The sequence below is a fragment of the Melanotaenia boesemani genome, chromosome 10 (assembly GCF_017639745.1).
Source record: "Melanotaenia boesemani isolate fMelBoe1 chromosome 10, fMelBoe1.pri, whole genome shotgun sequence".
Lineage (NCBI taxonomy): Eukaryota > Metazoa > Chordata > Actinopteri > Atheriniformes > Melanotaeniidae > Melanotaenia > Melanotaenia boesemani.
This window is the reverse complement of record NC_055691.1, coordinates 5,859,330-5,876,757: the sequence shown is the minus strand read 5'-3', so window position 1 is coordinate 5,876,757 and position 17,428 is coordinate 5,859,330. Positions and strand designations below refer to the sequence as shown.

At 40.5% G+C, this 17,428-nt stretch overlaps 2 protein-coding genes across 12 annotated transcripts in view; both read left to right on the top strand.

The window, feature by feature from the left end:
• Positions 1-9,502, top strand: part of ppfibp2b (PPFIA binding protein 2b) — a 124,858-nt gene extending 115,356 nt beyond the window's left edge. For 4 of the 11 annotated variants that reach the window (XM_041996446.1, XM_041996441.1, XM_041996447.1 and 1 more), the window contains 3 exons: positions 1,335-1,529; positions 2,828-2,893; positions 9,163-9,501. In XM_041996446.1, the coding sequence (XP_041852380.1) occupies positions 1,335-1,529; positions 2,828-2,893; positions 9,163-9,261 (360 nt within the window). In that variant the 3' untranslated portion in view covers positions 9,262-9,501. Of the gene's footprint in view, positions 1-1,334; positions 1,530-2,827; positions 2,894-4,213; positions 7,527-9,162 lie in introns of those variants that run through there. The other 7 variants (XM_041996444.1, XM_041996437.1, XM_041996438.1 and 4 more) reach the window with 4 other exon arrangements.
• rep15 (RAB15 effector protein) lies at positions 8,542-10,267 on the top strand. Its single transcript, XM_041996996.1, is given in 3 exon segments — positions 8,542-9,225; positions 9,473-9,790; positions 9,867-10,267. Coding segments are annotated over 2 exon segments (624 nt in total). The 5' UTR covers positions 8,542-9,225; positions 9,473-9,523; the 3' UTR covers positions 10,224-10,267.
• Positions 10,268-17,428: the final 7,161 nt, after the last annotated feature.

The window sequence follows — 17,428 nt, the reverse complement described above, 5'->3', positions numbered from 1 at the left end:
TAAACGCAGCATGTTTTACCTGCTAATAACACCATGCTGTGTGAGTAGAAACTTGGAACGATCTTCTTTGTCTTGGTATCTATTTGTTCTGTGCTGCATTTATAATTTAACTGAACCAAACCAGAGTTCATATTGTTTGTTGAGTAATGTACTGCACCATACGGTTCGGTACAGCTTTCCACTGCTTCGTTTACCATTACAGATGGTACCATCCCATGCTTGGTAGGATCAGCTGTTTATCAGCACAGCAACACAGACACAACTTTGCTTCATCTTCTTATAATATAACACTGATTCATCCAATGCTTTTATTCAAAGTGAGATATAAAGGAGTGACTGGCTGAGTTTTAAATACAAAGTCTCTCTTGTAAATGAGACTGTGTCTCAGTGGGACTGCCTGTATAAATAAAAATTTATAAAATTCTGAGTGATTGCTGCAGAGCTCTGCTCTGTCAAGAAAAAATTTTTGGAAAACCACCTTGTTTGTCAATATCACCTCTTAATGGCCACTCAAAATCCCATAAACAACCAATATAAACACAGAAAAATAAATTTTGTAGCCTAGCACCTCCAACCATTTTAACAAAACACTGAAAATCAGGCCATACATGTTTCCAGTGCAAAAACAGCTGTTGTCTGTTGCTGCACATTTGGTTCATCTGAAGTGAAAACAGCTGTTTTCCTGCTACATGAATTTGATGTAGTGGAAAAGAATCAGTAATATCGCTGACTTACATAAGTTGTAATGATAAAGGGATTGTTACAACTTTAAAAACCTTCTCCCTTCATAGCAGAGCAGATTATAATTATCATTAAATATATGAACATATATTCATGTACCAATGACCATGAGGTCGATGGTTACCCATACTTAAGCCCCATCATACTTTCATATATCCCTTACACTGTCATGGTTGTTAGCCAGTACATCTATATTTCAGCAACAGCAAGCATGGCGTCTGTGGAGGAGATCATGATAATCTACATTTTCAGGGAGAGACATATAGAGAGGCATTGCAGTAGACGGCGGTGGTCTGTGGCCATTAAATACAGCACTGCTTCTTCTTTGTTCCTTTCGTGGGCCGTACGTCAGCTATACCACTCATTACTGCCCCACGCCTTCTGGTGGTCCTGCTCCTTTTGCTCCGAACGGGTACTTATCTGCAAGGGTCCCAAAAAATGACAAAATTCCACATGTAAATGACGCAGACGACAAACGAAATTCTCCATATCCATGTTTGGTGTAGAGCATAAATGGGCCTTTACCTGTAATCTCATTTGTAAAACAGTGTGAAAAAACTTTTTTTCTTCTTCATTATCTTCTTTTGCTGCAGCCAAAGAAGTTGGGCTTCTCCAACCTGACTCACCTGAGGAGGAGACGATCGGATGAGTCCACAGACTACGTCTGTCCCATGGAGTCGTACTCGTCTCAGTCGGGCCAGTCCGCAGTGAACGGGGTGCAGATGCGTCCATACGCTGGCTTCAGAGGACTGAGCCCCATATTGGACAGAGAGCCCGCCAGGGACCAGGTGGGGCTTGAGGACAGCAAAGATGACACATCACCATGACAACAACAAGGCTATACTGTGTCAACACCATGGACAACTATGCTGTCACACTTGCCATCAGCCAATCAGCTGCTACTTTGCTTCCTTTGCTTGCAGCCCATAATACCTCAACCCATCTCCTCCCTGCTCCCTGAAACCCCGCCCATCAGCCCAACCCTGTGCCTTACTCTTGCAGAGATGCCCAGATAAACTCGTCTGACTGATTCCCAGTCAGCTGCTCATCATGCTGCAGGGTGACCTCAGACCATGAACTAGCACACTTGAAGTATTTTGGTTTAGCTTCCAGTCAGATGCCTAACTAACCCAACCTCAGCCTCAAACCTGTGCCATGACCCTAACCCATCACATCATGAGAGAACGCAGACTCTCTCTGGATTCCTGTGACATCATCTTCTGTAACCCACAGTATATATATTTCTTACTGTACATTTTGAATCCATTTACACACCACAAGTAGATTATTTTATATTTGAGAGTCAGATATTGCATCATTTAACATCTTGGATTTTTTTTCTACCAGTTAGAATCCAGTTCTGTGACATAGCTGAGATGAAGTTGTGCAATATTTGCATAAAATCACAGAGTGATTTTATTTAATATTTATGTCACTGCAGAGCAAATGATAAATAGCATGTTTTGTTTGATACCTGAGGTGGTGTTTTTCTTTGTTTTTATCTTAAATTGTTATTTTCATATTTGATTGTAATAATATTTTTATAGCAAAGAAAATCTGCTAAAGGAAGCTCACATGTGCTCATGTAAATGTCAAAAGATTTAACTAAACATTTAATAAACAAAATTATGTGTGTGTATAGTTGGTTTCATTTTTTTTTCTTTTCTCAACACAAAAGGCTGTAATTATCAGCGCAGAGGTGTCATGTGTGGAGACATGAACTGTAGCATGCCTCAGTAACCTGCATCAACCACTAACCTGCTTTCATTATCATCATTCTCACCATCATGGTGGCTGTCATGGCTGTTTATGACACCAGCTTCACCCTCGGCTCACCAGTCCAAGCCAAGATGGCTGATGACCATCACCATGGTAACCCTGTTAAAGGTGGAAGTGCATGTTTTCAGTATGTACCCACAGGTACAAACATCACGCATTCAGTCAGCAGTTTAACATAAAACGTTCATACACGAATGCACACATATGTATTGCAGTCTTCACAGGATTAAGAGAGTCATTAGTGTCTAACTGAAAGCACAGCATGTGTGAAATTGTGACTTGTAATGGGTGTGTGTGTGTGTTGCAGATGGCGAACGCAGAGAGTACCATTTTGCAAATAGAAGCTTTGTCTGAAAGCATCAACAACCTCACAGTAAGCACCACCACACACAAGCTGCTGGTTAATGACTCGTGCAGCTTGCTGCTTGTTGCACAATTCTTAGTCTCTTTCACAGAAATCTGCAGATTCTCTAAAGTGATCAAACTCTCTCATACTTATTTTACTTGATGCTGTTTTCATGCAGCTGTGCTTCTTTTGCTTCTGTTTGCTAAAGTTATGACAGCAATTGAACCACGGGGCTTTTGATAACAATTTTTAAGATTTTGGAGAGAAAAATGGAGAGAATGTAAAACAAAATATTACACATGCTTATTATTTTAGTATTCAGTCAAAATTGAATCATTGTTAAACTTGAGTGCATCACATGATACATGCATGACTGGCTTGGGATCAGTTTTCTTCATACTGTGTAGCCCAAAAGGCAGAACAATATTAAAGTTTCTATTTTTTGTTTAATAGATGTTAACCCTCTTAGCGCCAAAATGCAACAAGCACAAAGCCATATCTCTAGAAAGAAAGCTTGAATCTGTAACTACTTTCATTCATTCATCATTACGGCAGACACATGAATCCTAAATGTAACATAACGCTTTTTCACTGTTGATTAAGTACTTTCATAGCTATTGGCCATCTCTGAGGATGACGATGGGTCCTTTAATGACAGCGAAAGTGATGCTTCTGTAGGAAATTATGGTGCATCCGTTCATAATAATAACACACCTGAAGCATCAGATGTGGGAAATGACAACTCTGAGACTACCTAAATTAGGCTGGGGAGGCTAAATTTAATATTTAGGAGGGTTTGTGGATGTGGTCGAGGCAGCAGGGGTGGAAACAGCAGCATTGAAATTCCTGTGGGAGCAGCATAGGTCCAGATATCGATGATGATGACTGTGTGTATGTGAAAAATGAGGAAGTGCATAACCAGTGGATTAGACGCATTGATGAGACAACTCTGTATTTTGGAAACTAAGATCAGATAAATTCTAAATCTAATGATTTTATCTGTACTTGTATGTATGGATAAATATAAATATATAAAGTCACAGTTCCTAGTAAAAGTTATGGAATCTAATGCGGCCTCTGATGCCTCAATATGAAATAAGATGAATAATTTTACTGCCATCATAAACTCTGGTTCATATTCACCTTTTTCCTCATTTACAATATGTCTTTAAAACTTTGAAAACTCTGGCGCCTAAAGGGTTAATTCATCCATAAATAAATAATCTCACATGAAACGAGATTTCTCTCCTAGTCTTGATTGATAACAGTAAATTGAAAACTGATCCCAGCTCAGTTGCAAACATCTCCCAAGCTCTCTATCCCAATCCCATGATGCTTTGCCTCCAGTACCTGCTCAGCCGAGATGAGCTTCGGAAGGAGCTGCGGCGGTCTCAGACGGCGCTGGTCTGAGGGACGATGGCCCAACGCTGTTGGCTCACTAATGCTGTCAAACGACCACAGAGACCTCCAGCAACCTGCCTGTCTCACACCTGAACTGCACCTCATGCCCCAGCCTAACACTGCAGCATTGAGCTGGTTACATTTACCTCCTCTGGCTGCTGATTCCTCATGTAACACCTGCAACTGCACTGTAGACACAGAGGACTCAGAAACACAAATGGACCCACAACTTGTGGATAACAATCAATAGCCACTGCTACACAGAAGCCATTATGGACTTATTTCTACTTTTCTTGTTTCCCTATGCAATACACACTTTGATGGTCATACTAGCTGAGCGCTATGTATAATGTGTTGGTGAGTTGGGGGGAGGGACAAGGACAGATAAACTGAAATCTGTTTTTGGGGCGCCTTGAACGCATCATCACTATCTTTTGGCGTTTTGTTATCAAAACTAACAGGAGCCTGGCCTGGGCTCTAAGTGGTCTGACTGGCCTACTTGCCAAAAAAATTAAAAATAAAAATAATAAAAAATCATGATGAACTACACTGGTGCAGGGAACTGGACTTCCTGGCACTGTGTTGCACCCACAGACAATTTGTTCTTGTCAGTCCCTAATAATACTGGCAAAAAATTACTAATAAAGTTTAATTTTTTTAATAATCAATACGAACAAAGCACATGGAGTAGGAACAGCTGGGAGGCAGAGGAACGTGATGGACTGGGATAACAGAGGAAAGGGGGAGCAGAAAGGGACCTTTTTTTTCTTTTTTTTTTTAAATAAAAGCACACCCGGACGAGGTGGGAAATGTGGGAAATGAGCAGCAGCAGTCAGCTGCGACAGCAGGTGAGTTCAAGGTTTAGAATGATACCGGTGAGATAGCTGATGTGTTACAAGCTGCCAACTTTTATCTGAACTTAATGGTCACTAGCTGAGATTCTCCATGAATAGTGATAACGACCCTGGTGCTACCTGCTGTGTCCAGACATTACTGGTGGTTTAGGAGTAAGGTCCTTTTTAGTAAGTAAGTAACTTCTTAATTTACCTTTCAAGGACAACCTCAACTTAACGTGCCTCACACAAAAGAAAAACAGTTTTAAAATTCCATTCAAACATTACAATAGTTGTTAAATGATCAATACATTACATACATAAAAGTTAATACATACAATAGAAATCTATTAGTAAATGGAGTAAAACTATATTAAATCATATTTAAAAAAGTAAATGAGATTTAAAAAAAAAAACAACTAAAACTAACTGATTGCAAAATGCTGCGAAAGATACAGGGCAGACTTTTACCCAAGCTAGGTCTAGCTATAGATGTTTTATAAAAGGAAAGTTTTTAAAAACAAGTAGAGATGGAGTCTGAATCTAGAACTCTGATTGGGAGCTGGTTCCACAAACCATGAAACTTGGAGTTTTTAAGGTAACATGTAACAAGACCATTAAAATGTTAAATTTAATCCTGGAAGAGAAGAGAAGCCAGGACTGTGGAAATGTGTTCTCTTCTGTTAATCCCCATCAAAACTCTTGCAGTAGTATTTTGGATCAGTTGGAGTCTGTTTAAAATAGATTTAGGACAATCTACAAATACAAAATTACAATAATCTAATCTGGAAGTGACAAATGCATGGAAAAATCTTTTCGCAATACTGTGATTTTTGATAAATTATTTAGGTAAAGGAAGGCAGTTTAAATAACCTGTTGTATATGAGTTTTAAAGGACACACTATGGTTAAAAAAAATAATAAATAAATAACACCAAGGTTTCCCACAGTTGTACTCGAGGTCCCAATGAGAACTTCTACAGAAACTAAATGACTAAATCTTCTCCTGAGGTGTTCAGGTCCTTGGGCAAAAATCTCAGTTTTTTCTGAGGTTAATAATAGCAAGTTTGTGGTCATCCAGTTGTTTGTTGTTAAAACATCTTGGTAATACTGTTAGTTAATTGTTTCATCTGTTTTCATTTATAAGTTCAACTGAGTATCGTCTGCATAACAGTGAAAGTTGGTCCTATATTGCCTAATAATGGCACCCAGTGTAAGCATGTATAAAATAATAATGGACAGAGCACTGAACCATGTGGAACACCGTACTTAACTCTGGTCAAGTGATGCTGTTCCTCAGCTGAGAGTCCTCAGATCAGTTTCACTGAATCAGTTACAATTACAGATTAACGAGAAATGTTTGGTGCTTTAGATTCTAAACGGATAATTCATTGACTTGGTTTTTTGGATGACAACTTGTGATTTCTTTATATAGCTCACCTAAATTCTTTTTTTTTGTTGTTGTTGTTTTGGAGGGTAAAGCATGGAATTGATAACACTTAAGTATACATACTTAAGTATACATTTAGCAATTAAAGAGACACATATTTTTCTTTTTTACTAGTTTACTGTGAAACTTGGACCAATGCAGAACTTACCATAAAATAAATGCAGCCTCATTTGTTTACCAGTGTTTGTCCTGTTTCAAGTCAAAGTATTCCCAGAGATAATGCGATTGTCTTTGCGATGTGGATATTGCGTATGGTGGTATTACAGCTGCGCTCTATGTTGACCCAGTTTATTTGCCAATGATCTCACATTTCCTATTAGGAGGGGAGGAAACTTTTTAAATTTCCTTTTCCTTTCTTTCCATTTAGCTGCTGCCCTACATCAAACATCAAAGAGCACAGGGGGTCTCAGAGCGTTTGACTGTTCAGAGCTAGTGTGATTTAGCCAGAAAGCATCATTTATGGTGAGAAGCTAGCTAAAGAATGCATAAAACCAAGCATGGTTTTAACATGGTACAAGTGGGGTCCACAGTCTCGTCTCCAACTTTCCAGTATTTGTAATCTTTATTCATGCATTAGTTAGATTTTGAAAAGCTTAGTCAGATTTGCCCACATGTAAACAACCTGTCCCACTAAAAATCCCTTAAGCTGCTCAGCATCCAAACCAGTGCAGAAAAGTTTTAAATATTTGGTTTCACAGAAAAAAATATCTAGATCTAGAGGAGATTCACATAAATATACTATATGAGCAGCGTTACTGTAAAAGATTTTTTTATTGGAGCAAAGCAATGTTTCTGAGCATGCTGGATGTTTGGTAGCATCACATCAGCTTTATAAGCCAAGCCTGACAGAGACTACTTGTCCGGGACCAATGTTAAGACCAAATTTTAAAAAACAGCATCAATATTTTGGTAAGTACAAAATATGTTAGCTGACTGAAAATGTAAGAAAATAAATAAAAGTTGATATATTGAATATGCATATGGATTCTTTGTTGATTAAATTTCAGCACCACTGTCTGCTCAGCTGTAATACACTCTGCTGTAAAGGCTGCACACATTCCTGCAAATTTAGTTTATAACACAGTTGAAGCAACTTTTCTGGGCAACAACATTTAAACTTTTAAAGCATTATATTGGGTATAAAAAAATAGTCTTATCAACCCATACAGTTTACACCAATACAAAATATCTGAGGTGGACCAAAAATGACTGAATAATACCAGCTCATTGATTTATGGGATTATGTTTTCAGATTGCTCAGTTCTCCTCAAGTGACTGAAAACATTAGATTAGGGACCCTGTGTCTGTTGGACTCAAGTTTCCATTGCTGTTAAAACAACTGAATTTGAGGGTGATACTGCCAGTCACCAGCACAAATCAGTTCATTTCACCCTCTTACCAACATTTACTACTCACAAAAGATTAGGGATATTCTGCTTTGTCTATGATGTCAGAATGAACCAAAATGCACCATAATCTTCATAGATGAACTTATTTTGACTTTCTTTAAACTTTAAATGCATATGTGCAACTGTTTAATGTTTAAGTCCTTGTAACACACATTCTCTAACAAGGTGATTAATTACAAAACAAAACAAGTGTCCAAACTATGAATCAACCACTAAATGTTCTGGTTATTTATGACAGCTTGTTTTAAACAGTCTTCTTCATCATATTGTTCACATTTTCAGATCATCAGACCAAGATCACACCTGACACATGACATTTGATGTTGTGGTATACTCACCACCGTTAACTTTTGTTTGCTACAAATTGTTTGAGATGACAAAATAATTGCTGCACAATTCTGCTTAAATGTCCGGCATTCATGATATAATATTAGTGTAGCATCAACTTTTTATATTTTCTAGAAATTTCATCCATGACTTGAGGATAATGCCTGATCCCTGACTTTTTGTGAGTATTTAACTACATGCACCTGTTCAGCTATGTTAGTTTGGCATGTGTTAAAAGTCAGATCCTGTCAGTTAAAAGAATAAAGAAAATTTCAATAAACGTTTATAAAGTTTATTTATGAATGAGTGGATTAAAAGAAGCAGGTAAAGTAGAACTGTGGATTGGGACATTTTTATAAAATAATAAACAGTAGCTTTGAAGGTAGGGGTTATCTAAATCCTGTTTGGCCACTGGAAAAGGAACCAAGAACAAACTGTATGAAATACACAGTGATGCACTAAATTTCCTTGAGGTAAACAATGTTTATACAAACTTACAAAGTCCTGTAGGTCAGACATTCAGGGATTCTAGGAATATAAAATTACTCCAATCTGCCTAAATGATTTTACAGTAAGAACAAAACTAGAGGCTGCTGTTCTAACTTGCACATTTTTACTGGCTCTCCCCTTTGAAAAGGGACAGTTAAGCATTGTGTTTACTAATCAAACCCCTCAGGCTTATCCCTGCTACTGTCCATTAACTCCTAATACCTGCTGCTGACTGATTTTGTTGCAAGTTGCAAACACTTCGTTCATGCAGTCTTCAGGAACTTCTTTTTAATAGAAAACCTCCTTAAAGCTGTGCACATAGGGACACCATAGACCAAGCTTCACACAAATCACAAAGACACACAAATACAGACGCTGTGTATCTCAGCAGGGCAGGGAACAGGAGAAGAGGGCAGATAGTGGAACTGCAGGGAATTCCAGACCCATTCTGGTGAGTATTTGTACCAAAATATCAAGATTTCTTTGAGATGTCAGCCTGTGTTTTTTCTTATGTACAGGTGAATTGCAATGGTGGACCAAAATCTGATATCAGTAAAAATGCTAACATGAGGTTTAATGGTGTTTTTATTTTTTGTTCCTCTAAAACACAACAATCAAAATACTTTTTTGATCTGATACCATCCACGTCTAAAGTTCAGCTCACATTTTTATGCTCTCTAACAAGTCTCTCTCTTCAGTGTATCAGGGAGACCACTCTCTAATCTTCTGCCGTTCGTCATTATCCCACCATGGGCCTGCAATTCAGCATACCCACTTCTAACCTCTTCCAGAACTTTAGCTTCTTCTCTTCTTTAAAAAATCACTACCCCAAACAAGCCTCCTTTGATCAGAGTACATCGTTCCAACAAGGCATCTTCGCCACATTACCAAAGCCTCCAGATTTCACATCTCTTATCAGAAGCTGCATCTCTAATGCTTCAACCACAACCCAGGAGTACCTCGTCTTTGAAAATCCAGAAAATAAGTTACACCTGAGTCCCCACGTGTTAACTCAGGTAACTGCATCAGTTATCGACATACTTGATCAGTTTTGTTTAGTCATAAAACATCTTGTCCTCTAACATGTCTTCAGTTCAGGTTCTACACCTGCCTGAGAAGACAGAAGCTAACAGGACCACAATGACTGTCGAGGCCAGCAGTGAATCCAATCAGGCAGCCCAGATGGAGTCCAGCCACAAGAACATCTGTGAGAGGATGGTGGAATACTGCAGCTCCGACAACTGCTATGCCCTCTTCTTGTTCTTTGGGGAAAAAATGAAAATGAGAATATCTATGGCATCCATATTTATGGCCATTTGAAAATGTGACGATTGACAAAGCTTCACAATCAGAGGTTCACAATATTTCCATACGCCTTTAGGAATGATGCAAACAGTTCTGACCAAGAAAATGGGTGACCCTCTGACTCTCCTGATTAAATTTAGTTGAAGAAGCTCAAGACAGACAAATACTGTACAGGAAAATAGTAATTCATTTCTCCCAGAAATGTGAGGATCACTGAGTCTTACTAAGGCCTCCTTTACATGATAACACTGAGACAGAAAAACACAAAAGTTTTGTTAGGTTTTGGCCTCTTGTCTACATGATAATTGAGGTTTTGGTGGACAAAACCACAAAGGTTTGATTACAGGCCCCAGAGCGAATATTTCTTAAAATGCAAGTCGAATCCTGTTTGTGTAAACATGAACTGGAATCTTTTAGCGACGATGTCTGTCACGTCATCTTGCATTTGCTCACTCAGGCCACATTTACATCCGCAAACAGAACAACAACAAAAACGAAGGACCTCTGTGTCCTGCTTGTGTTGCTGAATCTTTTTATGTTATTTGTTTTTTTTTTAAAGCAAAACCTGCTTTTTATTTATACCATCAGCAAAGATGCATAGATTACATGCACTACATCAGTGGTTCCCAACCTGGGTTCCTGGACCCTTAAGGGGTCCTTCAAAGAGCACAGGGGGTCCCAGAGGCTTTGACTGTTCAGAGACAGTGTGATTAGGCCAGAATGCATAATTTATGGTGAGAAGCTGGCTAATAAAAAAGTAAAACAAAGTATGATTTCAACATGGGGCAGGTGAGGGGTACACAGCTTTTTGATAGTTGCATAAAGGTGGTTCTCAGGGAAAATAGGTTGGGAACCACTGCATTAAAAAACCAATACACCTCTATACAAGTGGTTGTTATGTCTTCAGGTCTGATGAGGATTTAGTGCATACGTGAGGAAATTACGTTTTCCTCATGTGTTTAATCTACATGGAGGGAGTTTTCATTCCGCTATTGTGGAAATGCAATTGTTTTTGAATATGCAAAGGGAACAATTTGGGGTTTTGCTTGGAAACATCATGTGAAGAGGGCCTAAAATACTAAATCTGAAAACTTTGATTTGATTATTTTCAGAATTTTCCTGTTTTTGAAAGAACACTGAAGAATTTCTAAGATTAATTTGTATATCTGTCTGCTGTTTATTTAATTCCAAGAACCAAATGTAGACACTCACTCACTCAACATTTTATTTCAAAGGTACAGTGTGTAAGAATTACTGACATCTAGTGGTAAAGATAGGCATAGGAATTGCTTCAAATGTCAAGCACAGCTGTGAATGGATGGTAGTCGTCAGAGGCCATAATCCTTCTTGATATAATCATGATTTCATCTCTGTGGATCCAGCGATGACTGCACTACAGGTAACTAATTTTTATTTTAAATTATTCCAAACAGTTCTCTAGCACTTATAAAAACAAAGCCAGCACAGTAGTTTTAAAGCTCAGAGGGTTCTCACTTCACACACACAGTTATTTGTCCATTCAGAGACACCGTAGTAAAAATGAGGGCACAAAATGACAGCTGCCATGTATTTGGACCCACAACAAGTAGATATAAATGGCTCATTTTGGCAGAATAAAAACACATTTTAGTAAGATGATTAAAAACCAACAGAACATGAGTTTTAAGGATATATTAAAATTTTCTGTCATTGACTATTGATTTTGTTACATGCTGCACCTTTTAAACCTTAAATATCAGTCTGCAATACTGTTCAAATCATACTGTATTATTTTTCTTTAACTCTTCATAGAGTATTAACTGAAGTACTATTAAACTTATCATTTCAACCATAGACAAGTTTTTTTGTGGTAATCGAGGATATTTCAAGACTTTTGAAATTGGTCACTTTTTCCAAAACTAACAAAAAGATCTTAAGCAGTTTTACTGAAATGGGGCTACACATACCTCTTGGTGTACTTACAGACACTCCAGGGGGAATGTGAGAAACTAAAAAAGGGAGATAACTTGTTCTATTTTTTCTAGCATTTTAACGAATAGATCTGACTTCACTTACGATGACTATGATGAGGCGAGTCAGTTTAGGTAGTCTGGATTACTACAGATGTAAAAATCTGCATGTATGAACATTTAAAACTTCTAGCTCTTGAAAAGTTGCTTAAATCATAATGAGACATACCATAGTTTTAGGTTCCAGGTGCCTGTGATTAATTATTTTGTGATTTTGTAGATTCATTGTGATCTGGAAGATGTAATGCAGTGTAAATGAGTGAATATGTAAAATTAATAAATGGGGTCTCTCCGGGTACTCCGGCTTCCTCCCCCCGTCCAAAGACATGCATGTTAGGTTAATTGGTTACTCTAAATTCTCCCTAGGGGTGTGTGCGAGTGTGAATGGTTGTTTGTCCTCTATGTGTTGGCCCTGCGATGGACTGGTGACCTGTCCAGGGTGTACCCTGCCCCCACCTGGTAATTCTGGGATAGGCTCCAGCTTACCCCCGACCCGTAATGGACCAAGCAGTACAGAGAATGAATGAATGAATGAATGAATGAATAAAACATGTAAATAAAAAAAATTAATTGTTAAAATAAAATAGAAATAGAAATATGACAAATTTAATTTCTCTAAAAATATAAAGTGTATTTTATTTTAAAGAGATAGAGAAACAGACAGATAGATATAGGCTATCAAATTAATAAAAATTTTAATCAGATTAATCACAGCTAGCAAATTCATCATGATTTATCAAATGTTATCACAATACAATTTACTGTAATGTATCAACAAAAAGAGCAAATGCTCACTTGGGTTTTTCCTCAATTTTTTTTTTCATTTTTTTTTACAGATAATCACTTTAGTTGTAATAATCAGTTCAATATTTAATAAAATCAAGACCTTAAAAACAAAAAACCATCTTATGTGTGCCACCTTTTTCCTGGTCAGTCCCCCTTGCCTGGCCTCCCATCAAAACTTTTCTGTTTCTGTTTTGGAGCCAGCCCCTAGCGTATGAGGAGTGAATTGCAATTTTTTTACACCTCCGCATAGGCTTCACATTTTACAGGCGGATGTTGCCGCTTGTTCCTCTACTGAAAGCTCAAATCTCACAGATTCCACAGCTGGAAATTTAATCTCGCTATGACCAAGATTCATTAAAGCAGAGGCTGTCTATTTATGCTTTACGTTTGTAAAAGTCAGAAAGCATGTCTTACCCTTGCTGTCTTGCCTAAATTAAAAACACATTTATTAAAAATAATAATAATAAATAAATAAATAGTTTCTCATTGTCTTTTGGGAGCAGTTTCCTGTCCAAAAATCATTATATTCTGCCCATCTGCATGGGTTTTGACAGACAAAGAGGAAAGTCGGTTCTTCTTCTTTCTTAAGTTCCAGACAGAAAACGTCTCTTCATTTTAATAAACCCTCTTTCTTCTGATTACATCAGATGCATGGCTGCAGCAGGGAAGGGATGCCATGTTTCTGTGATAAAAAAAAACAATAATTAATGCGCGATTAAATAAATGAACGGCGTTAACTAATCGTTGCGTTAACGTGCGATTTATATATATATATATATATATATATATATATATATATATATATATATATATATATATATATATATATGTGTGTGTGTGTGTGTGTGTGTGTGTTCTAGATGTTCTAGATCAGTGTTTCTCAGTCCTGGTCCTCAGGGACCTCTACCCTTCATGTTTTAGTTCTTTCCAACTCCAGTACACCTGATTCAGATTAACTGAAGTGCTTGTGAAGTTCTTTGCAAGCCTGTTACCGAGCCATTCATTTGAGTCAGGTGTGTTAAAGATGGACACCTCTAAAACATGCAGGGCAGTGGTCCCCGAGGACCAGGACTGAGAAAGTGTTCTAGATCATAATGCAAAATTCATACAGCATCATCTCACCAACCATCTCTATGGTGATAAAATCTGTTAAAAAACCACCTGATGTGACAACTGAAGTTTAACAGACAATATTGATTAAACAGATAACAGATACAATTGAAGATCTGTCTAAAAAAGCGCATTTTTCTTTTTATCACTGAAGTGTAAGTGTTTGTGCAGCAGCAATAAAATTTCCACAGCACCATCACCAAAGTCAACAACTGTTGATAAAAAAATATTATTGGTAGTTTTTTTAATAAGTTATTTTTTTATTTTATTTTATTTTATTTACATTTTACATGATCACTTTAGTTGTAATAATCAGTTCAATATTTTATCAAATCTAGACCTTAAAAAAAAGTGTAATTTGTGCCAGCCTTTTCCTGGTCCTTGCCCTGGGATGGGCTGTAACCCTGTGACTTCCACCAAGATCAGCCATTGAGGCTCCTCTGAGCCTGCTCTCCTCCTCCTCCTTTTACGACTTCCTCTCTCACAAACACTTCAACCCACAGGTGCAATCACTCAGCTCCTTAGGTGTAGTGGACTGGAGCCCCCCGGCTCAACGGGGAAGGAGAACCGGGCAGCACAGGGCGATGATGAGCAGGTCCAGCGGGCGCTGGGCGCCGCAGGCCGCATGGTGGGCAGGCACCCCACAGGCCCAAGGGCCACCCATTCCCCCCAGCAGAGCCCTGCCCAGGAACCCGATGGGGCCCGACCGCCCCAGGCAAAACCACCGCCGGCCACGCCAACCCAACACCAAGGCTAGGCACCCCAGGGACAAGAACATGTCCCCACCCCCAGGGGCAGCCCATAGAGGCCAGGGGAAGGTGGGTCCCAGACCCGACACTCTCCACATACACACACTCACACAACCTCATACATTCTCCTTGAGGTCTCTCCAGCCCCCAGGGCAAACGGCGCCCAGCAGCATGCCGCACAGGACTCCTGGCCGGCACCAAACCTCCACCCCCAGCAGCCCCGAGCCCGTCCCAGGACACAAGGGCATAGGAAGACCCCCGCCACCCTGCCCCTCACCTGAGTTGTGTGTGCATAAGTGTCGGCTATTTATACTGCAAATAAAAACTGGAAGGAGCCATGAGATGCAGCAGGACCCCTTCAGGGCTCCCTCAGTGTGTGTAAGTGTGTGTTATGTGTGTAGTGCAATTCTGTTAAATGTGGTAGTGTCTAACGTGTAAATAAAATCAGGGGAGAGAAGTCACAAAGGGAGGGGATGGAGAAAGGACCACCTCATTGGCTCCTGTCCGCCCACCCACAGCCCATGTGACCGTCCCCCCGAGGCCCTAAATGTAAATTGGTGTCTAGGTTGTGATTAAAATCTAGTGGGGCTGGTAGTCGCAGGGGCCCATCGGGGGATCCCGTAATGGGGACCCCCCGAGCCAAACCCACCGATTCCACCCTCCCCACAGAGCCCTATGTGTGGTGTGTATGATGTGGGGTGGCGGGGGAGGAGAGGGGCTCGGGGAGGGGCCCAGGACCACCCAAGGACAGAAGGTCAAAGGCCTGGCCCGGCCAAGAGCCCAATGCACCATTGCCCCGGAAGCCCACCCACCCCCGGCAGCCCACGCCACCACACCAGGGGACCAGAGAGCCCCAGGTTGCACACATATATCCTAGTCGGGCCCTAGGCACAGCGCCCCCACCCACCCTGAAGGAGCCCCTGGCGGGAGCGGAGAGAGTGAGGAGGAGAGCAGACTCCACCCTCTATGAGCCCTAATTCCCCCCACTGCCCACCAGGACCCCTGCCGCCCCCCTTCCCCCTACCCCTCCCTTCGTCCCTACGGACACATCGTAATCCCAAGGGTGGCACTTGCCGTTTCTGTAGCAGTAGTTGCCATTTCCTCAATGGTCTCAGTGGTTTGACACTGTGGGTTGGTTGCAGACTTTTCACATTAGTGGCAACTCCTAATACAAGAAAAATATGTGTAGGTTTGCACAGATTAATCTGCACCGTCAAGTGTGAAAATAGAGGATGTACATACACCATGTAGGTTATAACAGACCAGCTTGAGCTTTTGCGTTGGTTTGGAACGTTTTAGTAATAAAGCCTAATGATAACAATAAACGTGTCATTTTTTTAACACATAAAAGTATAGTATATATCCAGGTCTGTTCTAGTTTGTTACTAAATAATCAATGCAATAACCATGATGTAGGCTGAAGATGAAGCTCCATTTATTGTACTTCTTTCTGCTACCTTCATATGCCAGAGGAAGGTGCAACCTTGGGTCTAAATAACGGTTGAAGATTAAGTCCTTTTTGTTTTTGTTCATCGTTTAGTTGTTTTGTGACATTAAAACATGTAGAGAAGTAAATTTCAACTACTAGGCTGAATTAACTGGACTTGCCAGTATTTTTCTGTAAGACAAGCATATGGGTAAAAACATTAGTTTATTTACATAACCCTGGTTCTCTGAGTAATATGAGCGAGATGTCTCACTATGGGATGCAAGCCTCTCTGCAGCCCTCAGAAGCATTAATCTCATTACGCCAACCCTGATTGGCTAAAAAAACGTGTGAACATATCCGTCCGCATCACGTAGTGCCATCTGCCTTAAATAGCTCATGTGGACGGACCAACTCATTCAAGATAAGCACCTCTTCTCACTCGCCCCAGCAAGAAGGGTTGTCTGGTGAGACATCTCGCTCATATTACAGTTTTCTTTCATAATATTCCACTCGATGTCTCACTATGGGAGGTATTAGCTCCCGTATTGCCAGACAAGCTTATCTAGCGTCCACCAACCCGCCGGGAAAAGAACTCTGATCCGGTCAGGACAGCAAAACTGCGCGTGCCACGCACGGAGCAGAGATGTCCAGCATATGGAAACGGACAAAGGTGAGAGGCGAGGACCAACTCGCCGCCGCACAGATGTCCTGAACAGAGACCCCTCTGAATATGGCCCAGGAAGCGGCCATGCCCCGAGTCGAATGTGCCCACAAGCCCCTAGAAGGCTGCAAACCCTGACTCGTATAGGTCAAAGCAATCGCCGACACCACCCAGTGTGACAGGCGCTGCTTTGTGACAGGGTTTCCCTTATGAGGACCAGACCAGGAGACGAACAACTGATCGCTCTGCCTGAGACCCCCAGTCCTATCCATGTAAGCGATCGCTGCTCCAAAGGATCAGTCTGCGTGCCAGCATGTGTAACTGGCGGGAGCGCAAACCGCCTTGACAGTTGATGTACGCCACCTCGTCGTATTGTCCGCCCTTACCAGGACATGATGGCCCACGAGGGACGGGAGGAAATGCTTCAGGGAGAGGAATACCGCCGAAAGCTCCAGAAAGTTTATGTGGGACCGCTGAAGACCGACGCTCCATTGGCCCCTCACAGTTCGGCCCTCGTGGATCCCACCCCAGCCCGTCAGGCTTGCATCCGTAGTGACGACCTTCCTGGACAGGATGGGGCCCGTAGGGACTCCCTGCGTTAGAAA